This window comes from Somniosus microcephalus, chromosome 7, assembly GCF_052327205.1.
Source record: "Somniosus microcephalus isolate GS21.2 chromosome 7, FLI_Smic_1.0, whole genome shotgun sequence".
Taxonomy (NCBI): domain Eukaryota; kingdom Metazoa; phylum Chordata; class Chondrichthyes; order Squaliformes; family Somniosidae; genus Somniosus; species Somniosus microcephalus.
In genome coordinates this window covers 47721657-47746182 of record NC_140993.1, presented here as the reverse complement: position 1 = coordinate 47746182, position 24526 = coordinate 47721657, and the positions used below count along the sequence as shown (strand labels likewise).

Here is a 24526-nt window from a genome sequence, read left to right as displayed (position 1 = left end):
TAAGGGATATGGGCCGAAGATCAATATGAAGTTAGGTCGCAGATCAGCCATGATCTCATTGAATGGTGAAACAGGCTCGAGGGGCTGAATGGCCTCCTCCTGTTCCTATATTCCAATGTTCCTAATGATTAGATAGTGCCAAGGTTGGGTTTTAAAAGCTTGCAGATTGTAGAAGGAAGCCGACACTGAGGCAGGTAGAGTTCCACAGACTTGAGTTCCTCAATGCATGGGCTAGAGAAGGAGATGGTGGTTAGTCTCAATTTCAACATAATGGGGATGGAGGGAGGATGTTCAGCTTTGAAGAAAAATTAAATTATGAGCTTTTTAGCATCAATAAAACAGAAAGACAAGAAAGGTTACAATGGAGAGCGATAGAGGTTTGGAATTTTAAGGAAACATACTACAAATGCCAAAAATCTGAGGTAAAAGCACAAAATGCTTGAAATGCACAGCGGGTCAGGTGGCATCTGTAAGGAGAAAATTTTGGGTGTAGACCCTGCATCAGAACTAGAAACTGGAAGATAAGTGAAGTATTAATGGAACTGAACAAAACAAAAAGGGAGGAGAGGAAGAGAGAGCTAATGGGTTGGATATCCAAACGGGGATTTAAAAAAAAAAGCTTTGCAAAGAACTGAGAAGCATTGGATGATTGTATGGAGATTATCTTAGTGAACATTTTCTTTAATCTGCCCTGGAGTGTGAGGTTTATTCAGATTGTGGAACAGTATTCAAGTCTTAAACTTTATACAGAGCTACAAATTAAGTGCAACTGTGGGTCGAATAAAATGAAACCAGAATATTTGACCTACATTGTCAATCAGATACAAATCAATCTAGAATTTAATTTGAGATTTGCCAGTCTGATTACAAATGCATTTCTATCTTTTTGTTTTGTTGCATTAAAGTAGAATGTACACATCTGCCAGAGTCAAGCCTTTTGGTTTTACCTCCATAGTCTGGAACTCTTGGTGAATCCGGCCCGATTGGGCCGCAGGGGCCTCGTGGGCGGCCTGGTTTTCAGGGACCTCCAGGTGCAGTCGGTGCTCGAGGATTGGAAGGAGTACGAGGGGTTCCCGGGCTCCCTGGCTCACCGGGTAAACATGTAAGTGTCCGAGGGAAGATGTGCTCGGTACATTACGGGATCGATATTACAATCCTGGTGCAAAGCTGCTGAGCCCACTGCTCCTCAAATGCTGCATGTACCTGCTCTGCAGTGAGCTAACCTTGTCCCATATTGCAAGGCCAGCTCATTTAAGAAAGTTCAAGAATAAGGCCCAGCAGCACATTCTCAGGGCAACTAGGGCTGTGCAACAACTGCCAGCCTTGCCAGCGACACCCACAACCCAAGAATGAAATGAATGTAAAAAATGTTGTGGCATATCGAGAAAAGGAGCTGATATAACCTGCAAGAGTGTGCACTGCATCTACAAAGATTGAGTGCTTTATCAATAGGATCTCAACCCAGAGTTGTCATGCTGCCATGTTGGACATTCTCTATAATATAATCTATAATATAGTTTCTTTGTTCAGGCAAGATTGTACAAATATTTTGCAGCTACAGATTTAAGCAGACACAGCCCATTAATTAATTGTGGAGATCCTTGTTTCTAGGAGGGTTAAGGTTACCTGTGGAGAATGATTTTCTGAGCAAAGGCAAAATAATGTGGATGCTAGCAATCCGAAATAAAAACAGAACATTTTGGAAATATTGAGCATCTGTGGAGAGAGAAACAGAGTTAACATTTCAGGTCGATGACCTTTCCTCAGAACTGGAAATAGTTAGAGATGTAACAGGTTTTAAGCAAGTACAGAGGCAGGGAAAGGGGGCGAACAGAGGAAAGAACAAAAGGGAAGGTCTGTAAGAGGGTGGAAGGCAAGAGAGATTAAATGACAAAAGGGATGATGGTACAAGGCAAAAGGAGATGGTAATGGGACAAATAAAGAATCAGAAGATGGGTCTAGAGGAGGTGTAAATGGGAATAGCAGAATCATCAACAACAGCTGCCGTAAAAAATGGGTGCCGAGGTTATGATCTGAAATTGTTGAACTCCATGTTGAGTCCAGAAGGCTGGCAAGTGCCTAATAGAAAGATGAGATGCTGTTCATTGAGCTTATGTTGAGCTTCATTGGAACAGTGTAGGAGGCCAAGGATAGAGAGGTCAGAGTGGGAGTGGTCCAGTGAATTAAAATGACAGGTGACCGGAAGCCCGGGGTCACGCTTACGGACTGAATGGAGGTCTTCCGCAAAGCAGTCACCCAATCTGCATTGGGTCTACCCAGTGTAGAGGAGACCGCATCGTGAGCAACGAATACAGTATGCTAAATTGAAAGAAGTGCAAGTAAATCACTGTTTCAGCTGGAAGGAATGTTTAGGGCCCTGGATAATTTCTGAGCAGTTTTTGAGATACCCTTGAGGTCAATGGTACTCAAACATATTTCTTTGGCTTTGACCCAAGTTTACCACTTGTTAAGTTTCTGTGGCAAGACAACCAGTTGTTTGCATCTAACCTTCGTGTTTCTGGTCTCCACTATCATCATTCCAACATCAGGCACTACAAGAGCTGGAGGCAGATTGAGACTGTGGGCAAGTTTTCCTCTTCCAGCCTGGGCGATAAATACTTATGCCCTGCCAATCCTTTATGTCTGGGTACTGAAGAGGAAAATCTACTCTGTAAATTTATTGCCAATTGTGCTGAATTATAGGCAGTTTTGTGTTGTGGATTTACTTCTACCAGGAATTGGATTGTGACTGACCATTATAACATCCTTGCATATATCCCATTAGTCTGGACTGGATTCCAAGTCAGGCCTCGGAGGCAAAAGGAGATTGTGTTAATACACTGTGCGCTTTTGCTAAAACTATCATTAAATACTTTATTTCTCATAGCTGTCATGCATTAGAACTCATCTAAGGTCACAGGATTGCTAGAAACTTCTGAATGTAACCCGACTATATTGACAACAAAATCCTTTTAAAATTCACCCCAATAGTTCAGTGCTGCAGCTTTAAGGGCAAGCGGTGAGTAAATTATTTTGTTTAATCTTTCCAATGTGCCTTTGCTGCTAAACTAAATCTTCTTCCACAGGGCAAAGAGCCAAGTGAGCGCCGAATCAGGGAGGTGTGTATGAGCATGATTCAAGGTGAGTGAGTGGGTGCCGTCTTCAGCTTGTACTTTGAGAGTTTTCATTTTCAAGGGGTTTAAGATCTGTCCCTCCAGCTGTCTGGTGCTCCCTCTGCCTGACCCTTTTGGCCTTGAAATTATGTTGAGAAAATATTATGCTTGGCAAAGCTGTATAAAATTCCATTGTCTGCTATTTTAATAGCGGCATTTCAATCTGTTAAAGTAACTGCCAGATGAATTTCATGTGAATTCATTAAGCATGTGTATGCTCTATTAGCACAGTGTAATTTCAAGGCCTCTCGCTCTCTCTATTTTTCACTCTCTCTTTTCCAATTTCCTGATGAGATTGGGATGGATGGGAGCATAAAATTGGCAGGCATATTCCCACCCACTACATTTTCTGCTGGTGGCCTTCAATATTTGCTGTAATCTAACTTTAGCAACACCGAACACCAGGGATGCCTGTTTTGTGACAGAGAATTTCACGTTCTAACCCTCCTCTGTGTAAAGAAATTATTTTCTAGCATCTCCTTTTAATCCTTTCTGTGATTTTATCTAAGTTTGTGTCCCAGTCTAAGCTAGTTGATCTGTAGCCAGGGGAATGGTAGGGCAGCTTCAGTTGGTATCATAGGAACAGGAATAGATTACTCAGCCCCTCGAGCCTGTTCAATGAGTTCATGGCTGAGTGTCCTTGAGCTGGGGCAGGGAAAAATCAACAAAGATTCCTGTTCCCGATCATTAGCGAGTGACCTGTATTGAGAAGTACTTGGGTGTGGAGGTCAGATGGGGGTAGCATCAGGATGGGCTACAGTGCTCCCTCCCCTCTCCTCCCCATGTTGAAAAGCCTGCGGGCACTTAATTTCTAGGCTCACGTCTGAAGAATGGCAACTTGGGTGAAGCATCAGAAGGCTGCTGGCACTTTGGAGCTGTAGCCTGCCTTGAAGAGGTGATTGGGAGGAGGGGCAGAAAAATCTCTCAAACTATTCTCTGAGCAGAGGCCGATCCCAACCCTAATCATTCCCAGCATCCTCCTCTGTCAGGGGTCCGGCAGCTTTCCAATTACAGCCTCTAACAAATAACTGCTACTATGGACAAAGGAGAAAAATCTGCTCTTTAAAAAAAAAACGGGTAAGCCTTGAACACTGGCCAAAATGCTGGGGAGTAAACATTCTCCAACAATATTGTTCCAAAGTAATGAATTCAACTGGTTTTCAAAGGCTTTGCTTCCTTCCCTTCTTGTTAAACTACCACGTGAATGAATCTGGTCAGTAGTGGACCATATAGTTGTTGCAGAAAAAGTAATAATGAGTTCGAGGAAGTCACAAAGCAGTGACACAGGTTCAACACAAGGGTGTAGCAGAAGTGATTTACAAAGAACGTTTAAGGTTACTGGAACATTCTCACTTTGTTGAAATCAAGATTCATTGCACCATCTAGCTGACAATGGAATTCCTTACCTCCCTCAGGCTTCCCTCCTTACTATAACCAATATGCTTTTAAAAAACAAGTTCAGCGTTGCCTGATCGTTACTTCCAGGGTTACTTTGGCCTCTCCGCTACCCTCCTGAACCATAGTAGTGTCCTGTACTACAACTCGTGGCTCTTCACCTAGGTTTCTCAGTAAAATAAAATGAACTTAATCACTTCAATATGTTTAGCAATATAGACAGTGTAGGGAATTTTAACCCCACCATGACTGATGGGAAAGGGTCGGAGGGGGATGTTAAATCGGTAAAAATGTCAAACCCAACCCGCTGCGAACACGCCTAGTTCCGGGTTAACCACATTTGGGGGCGTCTAAGTAACCCGCTCTGGAAAAGCGGGTCCGTAATTATAATATTTAAATGAGGCCCCTTTCCTCGGATTTTGGGATCCGTTTACATTTAATGGCTGCCGGCTGGGTTTCACAGGTCTCGGGAAACCCGGCAGCTAAAAGTAGGCGTGAGCTGCCAGATCCAGCAGCTAAGTGCTTTTCCAGCACTGCTTGTGGGCCAAGAGGAACAGGAGTGCTTCCTCCGGCCTTCCAAGCAAATCTTCTGCCGCAATCTCTACCCTCCCCGCGATCTCTACCCTCCCCGCGATTTCTCTCTCCCTCCCTCCTCGCTGCCATGCTCCGAGCCCCACCCCCGCCACCATTCTCCGATTGCCGGGAACCGTCCTCCGCGGTCTTCGACTGTGGCCTTCTAATGCTGGCTTTTCCGCCCAGCAGATGGCCAGCCTCTCAATCTGGCCGGCTGCCGGGCAGGAAACGGGAGTAATAAGATGCTAATGAGGTCCTGCCGTTAAGTTCAAAATACATTTAAACTGAACCAGGTTACAATTTCACCACACAAAGCAATTCTTCTTCAAGGGTCAGCCTTGGTTTAATGCTGGTACAGAAAGTTGTGGGCTCAAGTCCCACAAGCGATACAAATGATATAAATCACCTTTTTAAAGTAGAAAAATGTCTCGATGCATTTTACCAAGGCGGTGGTGTGGGGGAGGGCGAACCAAACACCGAGTAGGTGTTTGGGAGGAGGCTTAGAACATGTGGCAGAAGGCACGATTGAAAAAAGCAGATTTTGAGGAGGCTTTTGAAAGTGGGAAGAGATATGGCAAGGAAGCTTTCATCAAGGGAATTCCAATAGGCTGGGGGGAGGGAAAGAGTGTGGATGATGACTGAAAGCTATACTATCAATGGTGGTGTAAAGGAAGTAGCCGATTCACAACAGACCATAGATGGAAGATTAAAGGAGTGGAGATCAATGTCGGGCTGGAGTCGGTTGCAGATACAGGATGGGCAAATCCATGTGGGGATTTGTAAACCAGGATAAAAGTGTTGCAATCAGAGAGCTGGGAGATGGGGAGCCATTAGTGGAATAGGGGTGACCTGTGAATGGAACTTCGTGTGGGATAAGAATGGTTGAAAGAACATAAATTGCATTAAATAGTGCATATTAATAACTAATAAGGTTGACTAATATTCAGTTTGTGAGGCCAGCTCTCATTTATGCTATTTTATTTTTAGAGCAAATATCTCAGCTGTCTGCCAGCCTAAGACGGCCAGTAGTGTCTGGGGAACCAGGCCGTCCTGGATCAACTGGACCTCCAGGACCAACTGGACCTCCAGGACCTGCAGGCCACCCAGGTGCTATTGGCTCACAAGGTATCAAAGGTCACCAAGGTTACCCTGGTGAACCAGGATCAAAAGGTAGGAAAACCATTTCAACCCATTGTATCACTTATGAAAGCTTTCAGTAAGCTACTTAGCATAAAGTGTACCTCGTTTCTGTCAATAGACTTGTAGTAGACAAAATCTGTTGTGGACAAGAGTGGTAAATATGCACTTTGATTGGCTGGAAGGGAGCCATGGCAATGTGCTGATCTTGACTGTGCTGTTGGGAGAGGTACAGGTTTGCTGCTTCCCCACTAAGTGTTGCCCTGGGCCACTTTTGTCCAAGCAATCAGCTTCTAAAATAGTACAGGCTAACGACTGGGAGGAAGTCACTTGCTGGTATCACATGCCTGTATGGTGTGTATTACAGAAGGACCAAAAAGATGAGAATAACAAACTTGATGGTGATTACGTGAGGGATGGGCAGCAAAGCTTATTTTGAATTCCACCCTGGAGCAACTCTAAACATGTATCCTCCTAGCCTCTCCCCAACTGTGGTAGTAGAAAAGTCAAATATAAAATACACGTGGCAATGGATAATGCCAGGTAGCTTACTAGCCTGCTGACTTATAATTAATATATTACTGTCCATGCTCCACACATAACCGTAGATCCCCATGACCAAAGATTACAGCACAGTCAATGGTGTAGAATGATCAAAGTTGTGAGAGATATTCTTCAGCTTCTGTTCACTACCTATGAGGGCCATAGGGAAATGTTGCAGATCTTTCACTCTAGGTGGTTGAATGGGTTGGTGAACTCCACAATAAGGCAATAGTGGGCCCAAAAATCCACGGGGTGCCAGGGTGTAAGACCAGGATGCAACCACCCCTGGTCGCTGCTTCTGACTCCACTGAAGTGCTTGGATTGGGGGTAGAGCCAAGAGAGACAGGCATTTGGTACTGGGGGCATACATCTGTGTTGCGCCTCAGCAAAAGAGACCGCATAAAGTGACATCAGTTGCAGGCCTCTGAGTCTGCCTCTTCAGGGGTTCAGGCCTCCACTCTGGCTTGAACCCCTAGGTGGGCCCCAGTTCCTGGAAGGAACACCTGGCGTGACCAAATGCACCTCCATTGACGTTACATTGGGTCCCAATTGAGTGTCTGGATGGGGCCAACACTGGTATTCCAGAGTTCACAACCCTCATGACATTAATGGCCTTCTAATGGTGAGAGGTGGCTCTGCCCCAACTAGGCCATCATGGAATCCTCGGCTTAAAGCCCAGACTCGCCGCATCCAGGTCTTGGCTATTCCGGCAGAGCCCCACTAGACTTATGGCAGCAGTCTGCATAACGGTCGCAGATTTTTGGGGTCAGTCTCTGGGGGGGAAAAAATGGGATGATGGACCAAGACATCTTTTCTTGTTTCATTTCTTAACTTTTTCTAAGTTTCAATGAATAGCTATGGAAAGATTTCAAGTTGTTTTCATACCGATCTCTGCTATTAGAACTGAGCTTGAACTCTGACTTTCTGCATGACAGGTACATCAGGCGAAAAGGGTGAGAAGGGAGAAGAAGGAATAGGACTACGTGGACCACCAGGACCACAAGGACCGCCCGGTAAACACTTAATACAGGAAACCTCAGTGTTACAAATTCTGTTATTACAACCCTTTCATTCGAGTGAAAAATGGTCCATGAGAAAATTCCATTCTATTAAGGAGAGCTCAGATCTCAATCAGGTCTCCTTTTCATTATAGTCAACAGGAGAGCTCTAATCTCATCAGAGAAACCTTGGATCATTGGGTGCATATGATTCAAGTGTTCAGATCACAAAGCAGAATAGATAAACAGGATTTACACACCACAAGACATGATTCTAAGCTGAGAAAACAATGAGAAACACAACTCAAGAAATCCCTTTAGATTTGACTTGCAGGTGCAGTAAAGCAGGTGGCTGGACATTTGCTGTGAGCCTAGAAAAAGTCTTGTGTTAATATTTTTAATGTTCATTATTCTTCTAGTCACATTTTTGGGTGCTCACACGAGATATCTTTCTCTGATTCAGCGTAACCAATTATTCCCCAAAGCAGATCCTCTAGGATCCAGAATGCTCCTTTTCCTGCTCCATACCTAGGTTAAATGTTAATGTGAATTAGGGACTGATTGCAACAAGATTAGCCAATTGACTCCTGGAATTAATTATTGTCCTTGGATATATCTGACTGTTACTAAACTGATGTGTTTTCCTTTGAGAAATATCCAGTGTGCTAGCTACATGTTCATTCTTGCAATTCAAAAATACAAGATAAACGACTCAGCACAGACAAAAATCCATTTTGTCACACTTCCTCATTTGATCAACTGTAGTTTACAAAAATAGTTGACCATCACGTGGGGGAAACCACTATGGAGACTGTTCCTTTAAGAGTTTGGTCCTACGCGTGAACCATATTGTTCAGTTGGTCTCTTCTCTGCTGTATATAAGGGCTCTTACATGCAGCCTTTCCCCATGAGCTTTTATTGTTATTTCTGTACACCGGAAGTGATAGCAGATCTGATCCCGTATAGGAATGCCCACCACCCAGGTGCTTTAGAGAGGGATAGGAGCGGAGACTGTAAGTATACCTGCTTTTGGAGCCTCCCCTACAATCGTTCGGTCTGGAGCACCTTCTGGCTGCTGTTGGAGAACATCTGCCTGAGGCCCCAAGGCTGGCAGCCAGTCCTGCAGCACCAGGCCTCTCAGATCTGCAGCTAAGCCTGTGTTCCTGCTCCTGCTCCTAGTCACAAATCCCTGCCAGGGGGCAGGCATGTGCCATGAGTGCAACCAAAGTTAGGCATTCTGAGGCCTGGACAGGCACAGTGCATTTTTTGTATGCTGCACTTGTCCAACATCTGGACAAGGGGGGGTTGGGGGGCGGGGGGTAGGAAAGAATATCCGGATCTCTTAATCTTGATCCTCAGTCTGTGCTATCAGCTGTTCTAAACCAGAGTGGCAACAGGAAATCTACTATTGGTCTCAGCACATTTGACCAGGTTGGGCCGGGGGCGGCGCGGGCAGGAAATCAGCCAGGGTTCCTGCTGATGATCTCTATCCAGCGACCTTAAATACAGAAAAGACCATCAGGATGTCAAGCCTATATCATCTAGATATGTGGTACAATTATAATGTTGACCCTCATCTACTAACTATACAATCTCCTGGGAAAGGCCAAAAACAGATACAAAAAAAAACCCTGCAACCAATTCTTTTCTCTATGATTGAGGCAACTGAGCGAGACTTCAGGAGACCGTGGGAGCCTGAACTCCTCATAATCCCAGCTAACTAGCAACTTTATCCTTCATAACTGGAAATGTGCTCTTCTCTTAGAAAGTGTGTGGATGTTGAGGGAGGACAGGATTGGACATGGCTGCAGTGTCACCAAGGTTGAAAAGAGTAGGAGGAAATACTGGAGGAATCAAAAAGTCGTGGTTTGGTGATACCAAGCTTGGATTTTAAATGGAAACTGGGGAGGGTTTCTTCAACCATCAAAAGAGAGGAATTGGCCTCAACTTTGTCCATTTGTTTCTCTTTGAAGTAACACGTTTTCCCCTGTGGTGACTGCTGATGTTGCAAGAAGTTGTGGTCCGATGCCCCTTCTGTCCTGAGCGAGTCTCGGAGTTTAGAAAGCAATCATTTAGATGTCTGGAAGTGTGATCAGCCAGCCTTCCAAAGGATATATGGTGATGAGGGGCTTTCAAAAGTGGAAATATGAGTTTACACTAATCTAAATGTATATCAACACATAATTCATGCATATATACAATATGTTAAGGGAAGTCAAAAGGAGATGTTTATTATACATCAGAAATATTTGTGACATTTTCTATCTAACACTTCTGGTCCATTTTTATCTTAAAAAAAAAGGAAAATTTTTGCAACTCAAAAAATTAAATTTTGAATTTTCTGTCATTGTGATTTTATACCTGTGGAAATGTTATCTTACTTTCACTGACATTTCCATGTAGGAATGTTAAAAACACTGGCCTTGAAATTATTTTGTGGCTAATACCACCCGGTAGACTGAGGGGAATTTCTTACAAATCTATTAAATGCTCAAATGCAAGAATTACAAGGCCTGTAACCAGTCATTATCATTGAGAGGCTGGGGGTGAAATTCGTCTGCAGCAATTATGCAAAATGGGTGACAGTGAATCGGCAGACTGTTTTACACCCCACCCAAATTTAGTTTAATCTATACTACCTCTGAAGACCAATTTTACCCCAGCATGTTTAGTTCAATTTTGGTGGTGCCTAACACTATAGCACTTGGCTCAGCACATGGGTTTCACAACTTAGGGGAAAAAATGCTGCTTTGGGATCCAGTTTCATCTCTATTCACTTTCAAGCAACTCGGCAACTAAAACTAAAACCAGCAACTCTCTGTACTAAAAGGATCTGACTACATATTCTCTCTATTACAGGTGATGCAGGCTTGCCCGGTATTGGCAAGAATGGGCGTGATGGTACCCGTGGTGAAATTGGTTTGCCTGGTGAACAAGGACATCCTGGCACACCTGGGCTCAGAGGCTTTCCTGGTATCTGTGATGCAGCTTCCTGCATGGGTCCACCTCACCTCTTCATGGGAATGGGTAGTGGCAAGAAATCTATGAATATGAAAGGACCATCAAAATAACAGAAAACAAATACAGAGGTTACGACTAGTTACCTCTTGGTCTACAGCTCCGATTGCATCAAGGGTTCAGTTAACTCCCAAGCGTTTTAAAGAATTTCTTCATCTTGATTCCCAGGATCCTAAACTGTTTGGTACCAGTAGCTTCACTTTCTCAAGAGTTTTGCTGGAGTTGATACTGCCTATCTGAACCACGGCTATTTGAATTCCTGATCACCAGAGGAAGTTTGAAGTTTTAAATCACCATACAGGACATAAGAACTTTATGATAGCGTATTCACCAAACAAAATGTACTTTGTTGACAAATAGAACTGCATTTCAGGTGTTCAAAGTGGTTGTTCTTAAGCAAGTGGTGCTTCTATGCTCCTACGCTGTTCTTTCTGACAGTGCACTCTCAGTGGTAACATTTTTCTTTTTGATGAATACAAAATGAATGCGTGTTTTTCTCCATAATTAACAACCTGATATTTTCAGAAACCTCATGTTTCACGGGTATTGTGAGAAACAGTATTTCCTAGACAGTGGGACCGGTCAGCTGGAACGTAATGGTCTTTTCTTCTACATTCCTATGTTCCTAAGCGATCTCATTGGCAGAACAATAATTAAGGAAAAGCAGGCATTCTCCTGTTCTTCATTAAACAGCAATTTCACCTCTATATCATTAAATATACTGAATATCTCTGCATTCTGTAGATTGCCCTTGCATTTTTCCACAAAAACCTAGTGAGTCATTGGTAATAGCTGTGTTGCATTTTCTTTGGTTTCCTAATAATGCTCCATTCTTTGCAAGAAATATAAACTCTTATTTCACAGATTTCATTTTTGTTGTTGTTTTTTCTTATCTACCTCTTTAAAAATAACTGGAACAAGTGACTAGCCTATTAAAGTACTTGTCTCAGCTTGGGGCAGTCTTTGTTGTTGCCACTTATGGGGTAACAATGGAAGTAGTGGGGAGATGCTTTATCTTTTACACGTGTTACTTTACTTTATTAACATCTTGACACATGTAAATGGTAAATCTGTCTCACACTCTAAGCTGGTGGGAGTGATGTCTGGGCTAATGGGTGGGATCGGCAGTTGTGGCAGGAGCGAGGACCAAGGGAACAGTTCCCGGCATAAGGGAAGTGCTCAGGGATGGGGGTTGCAGAGTCGATGTTGCTCGGGGAAGGAACAGATAAGGCCGGGGCTAGGACTACTTGTGAGGCCCAAGGGAGATCTCCTGCTTCTTCTGCCCTACATGGGTTCCACATAATAGTAAAATTATTTAACTTATCTTGGCCTATTCTGGCCATTCACAAACTCCCACCATGGTAAAGCTGTTTGGGTGGGCACCGTGCAGTCCTCCTGAATTTGAGAGTTAAAATAGGGTCATGGCACAGTTTACCCAATTGGGCCGCGTCGTTTAGATTTGGCGGGAGCCTCAGCCAAATTTAATGGCGGTGAAGATAAAATCTCGCCAGGTGGGAACGGTGTGGGCTCAAGCCAGTAAGTGGACTCAGATGATTTTAACCACTCCCACACACCACACTGGCTGGGTGAGGGGGCTTTAAAATCAACTCCAAGATGTTGACGATGTCGATACTCGGAGCAGTTCACCATGTTTTTTAAAAAATCTGTTATTGATACGAGCTGATCAGATTTTCCTTTGCATAGTGTTCTAAGGATTAGCAGTCTGAAAAAGATCTGTTCTCAACAAATGAGAATGATCTAATGATTTATTAGCTATACAAATTCACGTGACCTTGAGGTTGTTAGTAAAAGGTGAGGCAGGCAAAATCCTAAAGTGTCCATGTTCATAATCCTTGGTACCCTTTTTCCCATCATTTCATTTTAATTTACTTTCCCTTCAAACTCTTTCCTTTTCTCTCCCATGTACGGTTTTCCTTTTCCCCCCATGCTTTGCAGTTTTTAAAAAAAAAACGTTTTTTCTTTGCCAATCATTCCCTCCTCACTTTAAGGTGCTGACTATTTCTGTGCTACAATTCATAGGCCACTGAAACATTGTCCAGCTGGTCATCAAAGTCAAACAGTGAGAGCCAGTAGGTTATTCAGTCAGGGAATGCATCATAGTCAAGCTCGATTTCTATTCAGACCAAACATCCAAATGTGAGTAGTGATTTATGGGAAGTGACAAGTGCTGTTTATACACCACAGAAGGAGGTGATTTGGCCCATCGTGCCTGTACCGGCTCTTTGAAAGAGCTATTCAATTAGTCCCACTACCCCCGCTCTTTCCCCATAGCCCTTCAAATTTTTCCTTTTCCAATTCACTTTTGAAAGTTACTATTGAATCTGCTTTCACCACCCTTTCAGGCAGTGCATTCCAGATCATAACAATATGCTGCATACAACAAAAATTCTCATTTCCCCTCTGGTATCACCACTGAACTTAAATCTGTGTCCTCTGGTTACTGTCCCTCCTGCCAGTGGAAACAGTTTCTCCTTATTTACTCTATCAGAACCCCTCATAATTTTGAACACCTCTGTTGAATCTACCCTTAACCATCTCTGCCCTAAGGAGAACAATCCCAGCTTCTCTAGTCTCTCGACATAACTGAAGTCCCTCATCTCTGTAACCATTCTAGTAAATCTCCTCTGTACCCTCTCTATGGCCTTGACATCTTTCCTAAAGTGTGGTGCCCAGAATTGGACACAATATGCTAGGTCAATTGTTCATTTTAAATCTGAGATTGATAGATTTTTGTTAACCAAAGGTGTTAAGGCATATATGGAGTTAGGTCACATATCAGCCATGATCGCATTGAATGGTGGACAGGCTCGAGCAGCTTTAGCATAACTTCCCTGCTATTGTACTCATCACTTCCATTTATAAAGTCCAGGATCCTGTATACTTTAACAGCCTTATCAACTTCTCCTGTCACCTTTAAAGATGTATATGACCCCCCAGGTTTCTGTGTTTCTGCACCCACTTTAAAATTGTACCATCTGGTTTGTTAATTCTTCCTTCCAAAATGCATTAGTTCACACTTCTCTGCATTAAATTTCATCCGCCATGTGTCTATCAATTTCACCAGTCTATGCCCTTCTGAAGTCTACCTCACTGTTTACTACATTCCCGAGTTGTGTGGCATCTGCAAACTTTGAAATTATGCTCTTTATACACAAGTACAGATCATAAATATATATAAACAGGAGCAGTAGTCCTAATACTGACCCCTGGGGAACAAAACTATATACTTCCCTCCAGTCTGAAAAACAACCATTCATCACTACTCTCTACTCAAAATTGGGTCGCACCCGCTGTGGGGCACTAACTTCGCCGGGATGCTACGTCTAGCACCATGAAAAAAATAGCGCCCCGTGCCCAAAATTCACTGGTAGTGCCCCAAGAGGGAGGGTGACGCGTTACTGGAAGTGCCCACCTCCCTCTTGGGGTGCTGCCAGTGAATATCGTGGTGCTATGTGCTGCAGTACTGCAGGCCTTCCTCCCCTTATTAAAGGGGAGGGGCCTAGTGCAGTGCAACCGGGGCCCCGCTGAGCCACCAGGGATCGGAGTACCGGCAAAAGCGCAGCTGGCACCCCGCAGGGGGGCTTCACAGGAGGCCGGGGACAGCAACGGGGGCAGGTGCTGGCAGGTGGCCAGCAACAAAAATGGCTGCCCGGCACCTCCCTTTTAATTTGCGTCGCCCCAGCTGTCAGTAAGTCGGGGGCGCTACCGAAGATCGCGGCCGGGGCGCTGCACACGGTGATGACGTCATCGCTTGGGCCGCTAATGGTTACTGCCGCCGCTAATCTCCCGCTGAATTTCGCGGGAGGTGTTAGTGGCGCTGCGCCCGGGTGCGAGTTGCTTTGCGCTCAGTTAGCGCCCTCTTACAGCACTAACGGGAGGCGCAAATCAACTGAATTTTCCCCCCTCCGTCTCTTAGCCAATTTTGCTGCCAGTGCCTCTTTAATCCCATGGTCTTAAATTTTGCTAACAAGTCCATTATGTGGCACTTTATCAAATGCCTATTGTAAGTCCATATTCACATCTCTGGTGTCCCTCAGGGTTCTATCCTGGGGCCTCAGCTTTTCACCATATAGATCAATGACCAAGTTTGCAGATAACATTAAGTTAAGAGGCACAGTAAGTCATGTAGATGGCAGCAGGGAGTTACAAAGGGACAGAGTCAGATTACGTGACTGGGCAAAACAGTGGCAGATGGAGTTTAATGTACTGTGAGGTCATCCACTTTGGATCAATGAAAGACAAATCAAAAAACAATTTATAAAGGAGGAGCAAAGGGATTTGGGTGTCCAGGTACACAAATCACTTAAAGCCAGTGCACAGGGACAAAACGTAATTTAAAAAGCTAATGTAATGTTGGCTTTTATCTCCAGGGGGCTGGGATATAAAATGGGAGAAATTATGCTGCTTTTATACAGAGTCTTGTCAAGACCCCATCTGGAACACTTGGTTCAGTTCTGGACACCACACCGCGGGAAGGATATATTGGCCTTGGAGGGGGTACAGTGAAAAACCACCAAGATAATGCCACACAATAAATGATTAAATTCTGAGGACAGGTTTGAAAACCTGGCTTGTGTTCCTTGAGTTTAGAAGGTTGAGGGATGATCTGATTAAGATGTTTAAAATGATAAAAGGATTCAAAAGGGTAGATACAGAGAAGGTATTTCTTCTAGTGGGGGAATTCAGAACAGGTGGGTATTATCTTAAAATTGGAGCTAAGTCATTCCGGAGTGAAATCAGGAAGATCTTTTTCACACAATGGTCAGTGGGAATAGGAATTCTCTCCCACAAAAGGCTGTGGATGTTGGGTCAATTGAAATTTTCAAGATGGAGAATGATAGATTTTTATTAGGGAAGGGTATCAATGGATACGGATCGAAAGAGGGTAAATGGAGTTAAAGTATAGATCAGCCATGATCTAATAGAATGGTGGAATAGGCTTGAGATGCTGAATGGCCGACTTATGTTCCTGTGCACTCAAGTCCTCGAGTACAGCTTGTAGACATGGTAGGAGGCGGCAAAAAAATTAACTTTGGGGTAATGAATTTTGGGTTGTGGCCTCCTGCATTCGATCTCCCCTGCAAGTGTAATTTGGCAGTCGGCGACTTCTAGGTGGCCCGCCTGAAACAAGCACTTTGCGTATACAAATCTGGCTCCCAATGCTGGCTGGAGGAACCCGATGCAAAATTAGCCTTCAAATGACCGGAGCTTGCGCTGCGTATGCTCCACCCATTTGTCTTCAAGGGCCGAACCAGCGGTCTTTTAAAGGCCGCCCGGAAAATGGTAAGAAAACTTTTTTTTATAGTTTAATTCCCGCCGAGCTAGGAGGTGCAGAAATACAATGGGACGCTGGTTGCCAACCGAGGCTCGTTTCCCTCCAGCCCCTACCTGTGAGGAGCGGGCCAAAATTCCGAAGGCATCAATTGGCAAGCTGCACCGACCGGGACACTCGACTGATGTCCATCGCCTGCCAGTTTAATTCAAGTGAGGGCCTGATGCCGAATTTAGCTCGGGCCTCTTCATGGGCGCACGGTTGGCTCACGTTGCCCTGGAAACAGGCACAAGTTTAACTTCTCCCCCAGCGTCATGGCGAAGAGTGTGACCTACTGAACCAAATACACATTACCCTGGGCGACATGACACAGCAGAACTTCCAGGTTTCAATTGCTGTACTGCTGTTGATTATTTTTTCAGTCCTCTTTTGTCAGTTCCATGCATAGACATCGATTTCTTCTGTCCCAAGTAGGCTCTATTTAACAATGGTGGGATTTTATCATGTGGATGCTGGAAATCAGAAATAACAACAGAAAATGCTGGAAAAACTCAGCAGGGTGGAGAGAGAAATAGAGTCAACATTTTGGGTCGAAACCCTTCTACAGAACTCCTAGAATAGTTCTGTAGAAGGGTTTCTACCCGAAACGTTGACTCTGTTTCTCTCTCCACCGATGTTGCCTGGCCTGCTGAGTGTTTCCAGCATTTTCTGTTGTTATGTGGGATTTTATCAGTTCAGTGTAGGTAGGTAGGTAGCCCTATTAATAATCGATGCAAAGTTTCCAGCGTTGTTGAGCCGGGCATTTGGTCCTCATTCATCCCACATCGCAAAGTAGCGGCGGATCTCCTCAGGGCCACCCCTGCATACCTCAGGAGGGGGAGATTCCAGCGGATTGTCCTCGAAGTTTGAGGAAGAGTGACTGCGGCCCCACTCGAGGTTCACCAGATGCCCGAAGTGAGTGGGCAGGCTCCGGAGGTGATTCTTCCCCAGCCAAAGGGTGCGCAGGCTTGCGAGGGTGCAGATGGAGTCGGGCAGGCTCCGCAAGGCGTTGAAGTACAGGAGCAAGGTCTCCAAGCGCTCCAGGTCGCGGATGCTGTGGGGAATGGACTCGATCTTGTCACTGGCGTCCAAGAAGGACAAGCGCCGGAGCTGACACACCTGGACGGGGAGCTCCTGGAAGTTATTGTTGGCCAAATGCAGACTCTGCAGCTTCTGCAACCTCTCCGTCTCGGCGGGGAGGCGGCTCAGTTGGTTGTTGCTGAGGGTCAGCCGTTCCAGCTTTTGCAGCGCTCCGATCTCGGGCGGAATCTCCCTCAGCTCGTTGGTGTCCAGTTTCAGCACGGTGAGGTTGGCCAGCTGCCCGATTTCCCGAGGGACGATGCCCACCCTATAATTCAGGCAGCTCTCGCGTTCCGGGCTCATCTCCAGCACTTGCAGCTCCCCCAGGTCGAATATCTCCAGGGGCAGCGCCAGCAGCTCTCTGCCCTTCAGCTTCAATGTCTTTTTGCCGTCGTTGCTGGGGTCCACCTCGATCCTGTACTTCCAGCGTTTTTCCGCAACGCTGTTGGAAGAATACAGCGACAGGCTGGTCGGAACCGATTTTAATCGACCTGCAGATATCTCGGCACAAAGGCCCTTGCCGATGTCGAGTTTAATTCAAACTTTTTAAAGAAAAGGGCCCCTTTGCAGACCAACAAGAGGATCCCGAACCATCCATTCTGGTCCGGAGCAGCAGTGTGTTTCAACGTTCTGAAACTGACACGCCGTTCTGAGGTTGCTTAGCAACCCCTGTGTAACACTTGATCTGCAATGTGACAAGATTCCAGGAATCAGGTCAGGAAAAGGTCGCCTGGCCCATTTGAAGCTCATCCCTCTGATGCTCTTCACTGATGGGGGGACCTGCTCCATCAACGCAAATATTATGGGAGCGGTAATGCACAGCCAGCTTGCGTAAATATTTCTGTGACACTCCTGGCTCTTAATGCATGAGTTGTTGGGAGCGTCTTCTTGGGTGACAGGCGCCAGCAGCGACTGGAGGCACTTTTAATGGTTGCCTCCAACTGATTGCAAGAAGGCTGGGGGGGGGGGGCACAATGAACCTTTCGATGCCAGGGGGAGATGTGTCAACGAAGGGTGGTCCTATTAGCAGAGGACTCTCCAGTAATAAAACTGGACATTTCAGCCTTTATCCGAAGCACCGGTTGCAAGTCAGCAGTGCTGCTTAGCTGCTCCAGCACTATTATGGGCCAGACCCCAGATATAGATTTTAAAAAAGTTGGGGCCATGATGTTACTGGCACAGGGTAGTAGCAATTGGCCCGGGGAGTCTCCGCAAGATTTCCGCCCAGATAATCGCTTAATCTGACCGGAATCAAATGAAACAGCGCAAAAGATCGCGGAATCTTCTGCGTAAGTCAGTTGCGCCCACAACTACTTTACGCTTGTATCCACGATCTTTTACGCGAATTCAACAGACCCTTCGCCCGAAACTGGCAATGCCCCAGGTCGGAAAGGCGAGTTTCCGACGATTGCCCTCGTTGGGGAGGGGTGGCGCTTTGCTCCTGCAGAAACATCAATTTGTTAATTGAAGACAGCAGTCACTTGAAGCCACAGGCCTGTCCTGCTGCAGAAATCATCAATTAGTTAAAAAAGTTGAAATACAGCTCATTTCCTAGCAATCCCACTCCTCTGTGATGCAGGAGAATCCCCTGTTCTAATCACAGATCCATTACAATTGATTATGTTGCTTGATTACGCTGATTCATGGGAGATTTACATTCGAGCTTATCCTAGTGCGTTTGTGCGGAAACTTGGATGTAACTTCACCTTGGCAAAACTAACGCAGTGTCAGGCACATTCTGGGTGTGCCTCTGGGATTGCCCCTCCTAATCAGCATTTCTACATTTGGTCTGTGCCTATCGCAGGCGCTGTCCATGCTCCATCCTACTGGCGAATCCTGGAAATCCTGGGGCAATGTAAGTGGTTCAGAGACATGGTATAACGGGTGTATGCCACCTTTATTCCCTGACCTCTGTGCTTGGGGGAATGTGCATTTCTTGGGGGCAAAGGTCTAAAATCAGCCCTGCAATACCTTGACGGTGAAACGTTCTGAAAGGAGCAGCAACCCAGTCCCGATGAAGGATTTCCTCAAAATAGTCCATTGCAGCTCAAAAATGCCATTGTGCCACTTGGATGTTGTTAGATCCGGGTATTTTGATGTGTGTCCTTCAATAACTAGACACGAGACTGCAGGGAACAATCAACAGGTATTTACTGGATGAGGGTTACTCTAAAACTAAACGTACAGATCCCTACTCAGGGTTTATATACAGGTGTGGTCACTGCGGTACTACAGTATACAGGAGCTGTAAAAAGTAGTTCTCCCCTTAAAGGTACATACACTACAATTCCTCCCCTTTTAGATTGACAGTACCATAACATTCATTTAACAATTAACACTTGTAACATGCACATTAACTGAAAATAGTCCATTTATAAATTCAGTCTTTGGGGCGGCTTCCTGATCCTTTCTGGAAAGCGCCTTTCCTGAGTGTCTTGTTCTTGGTGCGGAGGCCCCCTGTCGTCAGTTGGTTCATCAGCTTCCAATGCTACTGTTTCTGGGGTAGATGCTACCTGTATGTTGGGTTCATCACCAGGTGCGCGAGTCATGGGGTTGACTCGTTCCTGTGACTCTAGGATCTGGTCGACATGACGTCTCACCATGTTCTCCCCAACATCCACTGTGTACATTAGTGGCCCCTGCCGTGTGCATATCGTTCCTGGTTGCCATTTCTCTGTTCGGTAGTCGCGGGCCAAGACTGGTTGCCTTACATTGAAGCTCCTTGTCGGCTTCTCATCGATGTGCTGGAATTGCTTATTCTCAACATCTCTTCATACATTTGGTCTGAGCAAATCCAGACGAGATCTCAACCTTCGGTTAAAGAACATCATGGCCGGGGTCTGGTTGGTGACTGCATGTGTCGCATTTCTGTAGGCTAACAGGAAATTGTCCACCTTATGCTGCAGTGGAATGTCGTCATCGCACATGGCCCTTACTGCTTTTTTAAAGGTTTGTACAAACCTCTCAGCCAATCCATTTGTGGCTGGATGATACGGGGCAGATGTGTAATGCCTTACCCCATTCCTTTTCATAAATCTTCGAAACTCTTCGGACACAAACTGTGGTCCATTATCAGAGCAAATCTGCTCTGGCAAGCCGTTCCTGGCAAAAATGGTCTGTAGGACTGCAATAGTTTTCTCCGTGGTGGTGGAGGACATTTTGATCACCTCAGGCCATTTCAAGTGCGCATCCACGGCTATTAAAAACATTGAGTCCATGAATGGACCAGCAAAATCAATATGCACCCATTGCCATGGAGATGAGGGCCACTCCCATGGGTGTAGAGGGGCATGTGCTGGTGCATTTTGGACCTTCTGGCATCCTGAGCAGCTCTTTGTCAGGTCCTCGATTTGCTGATCGATCCCCGGCCACCACACATAAGCCCTAGCAAGGCTTTTCATTTTCACCCCTCCCAGATGGCCTTCGTGAAGCTCATTGAGCACTCTCTCCCTTAACTTGGGTGGAATTACCACTCGGGTTCCACACATCAAGGTCCCCTGGCATACTGACAGCTGTTCTCTTCTGGATGAGAATGCTGGCAACAGTGAGTCGCCATGTGTTGGCCATCCCTTCATTGTCAAGTCATATACCCAAGACAGTGTCGGGTCATTTCGGGTCTCCTTCTCTATATCAGCGTTAGTTACTGGCAAGCGTTCAATTATAGATGAATGAAATATTTCGACAGGGTCCACTGCTGGTGCTTCCTCCGCAGTAGGCAGTGGCAGGTGTGATAGCCCATCAGCGTTTTCATGCTGTTTCGTGCCCTTATACTCGATTTCATATTGGTTTGCCCCTAGAAAAAGGGACCATCTTTGTAGCCGTTGCACAGTCATCACCGGCACGCCCTTCTTTGGATTAAAGATGGAGACAAGTGGTTGGTGGTCTGTCAGCAAGGTGAACTTCTGCCCGTGCAGATAGTGGTTGAATTTTTCACACCCCACACTAGGCTGAGGGCCTCCCTGTCAATCTGGGCGTAGTTACGCTTGGCTGAGGTTAGTGACTAAGACGCAAAGGCTACCGGCCTCTCCGAGCCGTCCGGGAACTTGTGCGACAGCACCGCTCCAATGCCATAGTGTGATGCATCACACGCCAACCGAATTGGTAGTGCTGGGTTGAAATGAGCCAACACCTCTTGTGATGTGATCAATTCTTTACACTTCTAGAAAGCTCGTTTACATTCGTCATTCCACTTCCATGGTACCCCCGTTTGCAGTAGGGTGTTCACTGGGTGTCGTAAGGTAGACAAATTCGGCAAGAACTTATGGCAGTAGTTCACCGGCCCGAGGAACGATCTCAGTTGTGACACATTTTCCAGTGCTGGAGCCTTGACTACTGCCTCAATCTTTTCAGGGGACTTATGTAACCCCTCTTCATCAATAACGTGGCCACAATACGAGATCTGCTTCTGGAAAAACTCGCATTTGTGGCGATTTGCTCGGAGCCCATATTCCTTCAATCTAGTGAGCACCTGCTCCAGGTTGGCAAGGTGAGCACTGTCATTTTCGCCCGTGACCAGGATGTCGTCCAAATAACACTGGGTCCCTGGAATCCCTTGCAGGACTTGATCCATTGCCCTTTGCCAAATAGCCGGAGCTGATGCTACCCCGAACACCAGCCGGTTGTATTGGTAGAGACCTTTATGAGTGTTGATCGTGAGGTACTGTTTCGAGGCTTCTTCTACCTCCATTTGCAGGTACGCCTGGGCCAGATCAATCTTAGTGAAGCGTTTCCCTCCAGATAGCGAGGCGAAATTATCTTCAATCCGCGGAAGCGGATATTGTACTGTGTGAAGGACTGGGTTCACTGTCACCTTTAAGTCCCCACAGATGCGAACTTCCTTTGGTTCCCCAGGCGTATTACTCAACGACCTCTTCATTACAGGAATTATGGGTGTGGCCCACTCGCTCCAGTCCACTTTGGACAGTACTCCTGAACGTTCCAAACCTTCCAGCTCTGCTTCAACGGCTGGGCGGAACGCATAAGGCACCGGTCTGGCCTTAAAAAAATTTGGGCTTGCATTTTCCTCTATTTTGATCGTCGCTGTTATGCCTTTTAGTGTTCCAAGTCCCTCCTGGAACACTTCTTGTGCATCAGTTCGCATTTTTGACAGTCGTCCAGGTGTGGTGTCGTCATCCTTTTTGGCATCTACAGTCAGTGCTTGTATGGAATGCCAATCTAGCTGTATCTTCCGGATCCATTCACGTCCTAGTAGTGGTGGTCCTCCATCTGGCAATACATATAGGTCCATTTTTGGTGTTTCCTTACCGTTATATACAACGTTCACCCTTATTTTTCCTTTGGGGTAGACTTTTTGCCCCGTGTACGTCTTCAAGACAATCTCTGTATCTCTCAAGGGTATATGTGAGAATAGCCACTTGTAGTCCCTTCGGTTTATGACTGTTAGGGCTGATCCTGTGTCCAATTCCATTTTCACTTGGACTCCAGCTATCTTGAGCGTGACCCAGATAGTTTGGTGATCCTCCGTTTGGATCACCTTATGTAGTTTCAGACAACCCAGCTCCTTGCTTCCGGAGTCTGTATCACTTTTCTGTTCGTCTGAACTACTCTCCGTCACCTTATGTACTTTCTTGTATTTCTCCTGTGGAGATTTCTTGCTGCTGGTCTTCTTTCCCGACCTGCAGACTCTTGCTCCTACTTTTCCACACTGTCTGCACACTTTGTCCTTAAACCAGCAATCATTATGGTCGTGTGTTGTTCTGCCGCAGCGATAGCACTTCACTGTTCCATATGACATTTCATTTGTGCCATATCCTTGCGGTCTCCGTTGTATCTCTGCAGCGCCCCGTGCGGCTGCTTCGTATGATACTGCCATGCTGAAAGCCTTGTCCAGCGTAAGATCGTTCTCTGATAGAAGCCATTTCTGGGTTCCTTCACTTTGAAGCCCACACACAAACTTGTCCCTTAAAGTATCTGCTAGTCCCGTTCCAAACTGGCAGTGTTTCGATAGCTTGCGCAGTTCCGTTAAATACTCAGCATTACTTTCATCTTTATGCTGGTTCCTTTTGTGAAACTTAAATCTTTCTGTTATCAGCAGTGGTGTGGGGTTTAAGTGGTTCTGTAGGATTGACACTATGTTTCCAAAATCCTTTTCCACTGGCTTCTCTGGGGTTACTAGGTTTCGCAGTAAGCCATACGTGTTTGCACCCATGGAATTCAACAATACCAGCGCTTTCCTCTCATCTGGCACTTCATTCGCCTTGCAGTACACTTCTATGCATTCGACATATGTCGTCCAATCTTCGACTTAATTGTCGAACGCTGTGATACTGCCACTCTTCGGCATCCCTGGGTGTGGTTAGACTGGCTAAAAATGGCATTTTCCCGCGCTTTCCCTTCTTCTTGCGGCTCAAAGTGGCGTTTTCCCACGCTCTCCCTTCTTCTCCGCTGCGGCTCAAAATGGCGTTTTCCCACGCTCTCCCTTCTTCTCCGCTGCGGCTCAAAATGGCGTTTCCCGCGCTCTCCCTTCTTCCCCGCTGACGCTACTCGCCCCTTGAACACCGGCTGCGCTCTGCGCGTTTTCCTTCGCGCCTCTCTTCTCCCGTCGACGCTGTTTGGTCCTGAACACCGGCTGCGCCCTGTGCGCCCTACCCTCTCTCTTCTCCCTTCAACGCCGTTCGGTCCTGAACACCGGCTGCGCCCTGTGCGCTCTACCCTCTCTCTTCTCCCGTCAACGCCGCTCAGTCCTGAACACCGGCTGCGCCCTGTGCGCTCTACCCTCTCTCTTCTCCCGTCGACGCTGCTCGGCCTTTTCTGTGCCATCGGTCGACTCTAGCCGCTGCTGTCCGGGAAGGGTCTGCGCCGTACCTGTTGCCAGCCCGTTTCACTGGACCACCGTGACTGGAGAACCAAGCCCAGCTCTCAACAGCCTCCCCTGCGATGCTCAAATCTCTGCTGGATAACTGGGCGGTTGCTCGTGGTCGACGCCCGTGCTTCTGGCCTCAACTTTCTTCCACTGTTCTCCAGGAGCGAATCCCTGGGAGGTAATGCAGAGTTGCAGGTAGGTTCAAATCTGCCTTGTCGCCAATGTTAGATCCGGGTATTTTGATGTTGTGTGTCCTTCAATAACTAGACACGAGACTGCAGGGAACAATCAACAGGTATTTACTGGATGAGGGTTACTCTAAAACTAAACGTACAGATCCCTACTCAGGGTTTATATACAGGTGTGGTCACTGCTGGTACTACAGTATACAGGAGCTGTAAAAAGTAGTTCTCCCCTTAAAGGTACATACACTACAGATGTGATATCACAAGAT

At 46.1% G+C, this 24526-nt stretch overlaps 2 protein-coding genes across 3 annotated transcripts in view; one reads left to right on the top strand and one right to left on the bottom strand.

The window, feature by feature from the left end:
* The window catches only part of col9a1c (collagen, type IX, alpha 1c), a 181323-nt gene extending 169621 nt beyond the window's left edge, over window positions 1-11702 (top strand). For both annotated transcript variants that reach the window (XM_085992462.1, XM_085992461.1), the window contains exons 33-37: window positions 956-1102; window positions 3087-3141; window positions 6129-6311; window positions 7757-7834; window positions 10679-11702. In XM_085992462.1, the coding sequence (XP_085848588.1) occupies window positions 956-1102; window positions 3087-3141; window positions 6129-6311; window positions 7757-7834; window positions 10679-10890 (675 nt within the window). In that variant the 3' untranslated portion in view covers window positions 10891-11702. The remainder of the gene's footprint in view (window positions 1-955; window positions 1103-3086; window positions 3142-6128; window positions 6312-7756; window positions 7835-10678) is intronic.
* Window positions 11703-16744: 5042 nt separating this feature from the next.
* On the bottom strand, window positions 16745-17786 carry LOC147114629 (uncharacterized; the record flags this gene model as incomplete). The annotated part of the gene is made up of 1 exon (XM_085993932.1): window positions 16745-17786. A coding segment is annotated over one exon (846 nt), but the record flags the coding sequence as incomplete, so codon positions are not given.
* Window positions 17787-24526: the final 6740 nt, after the last annotated feature.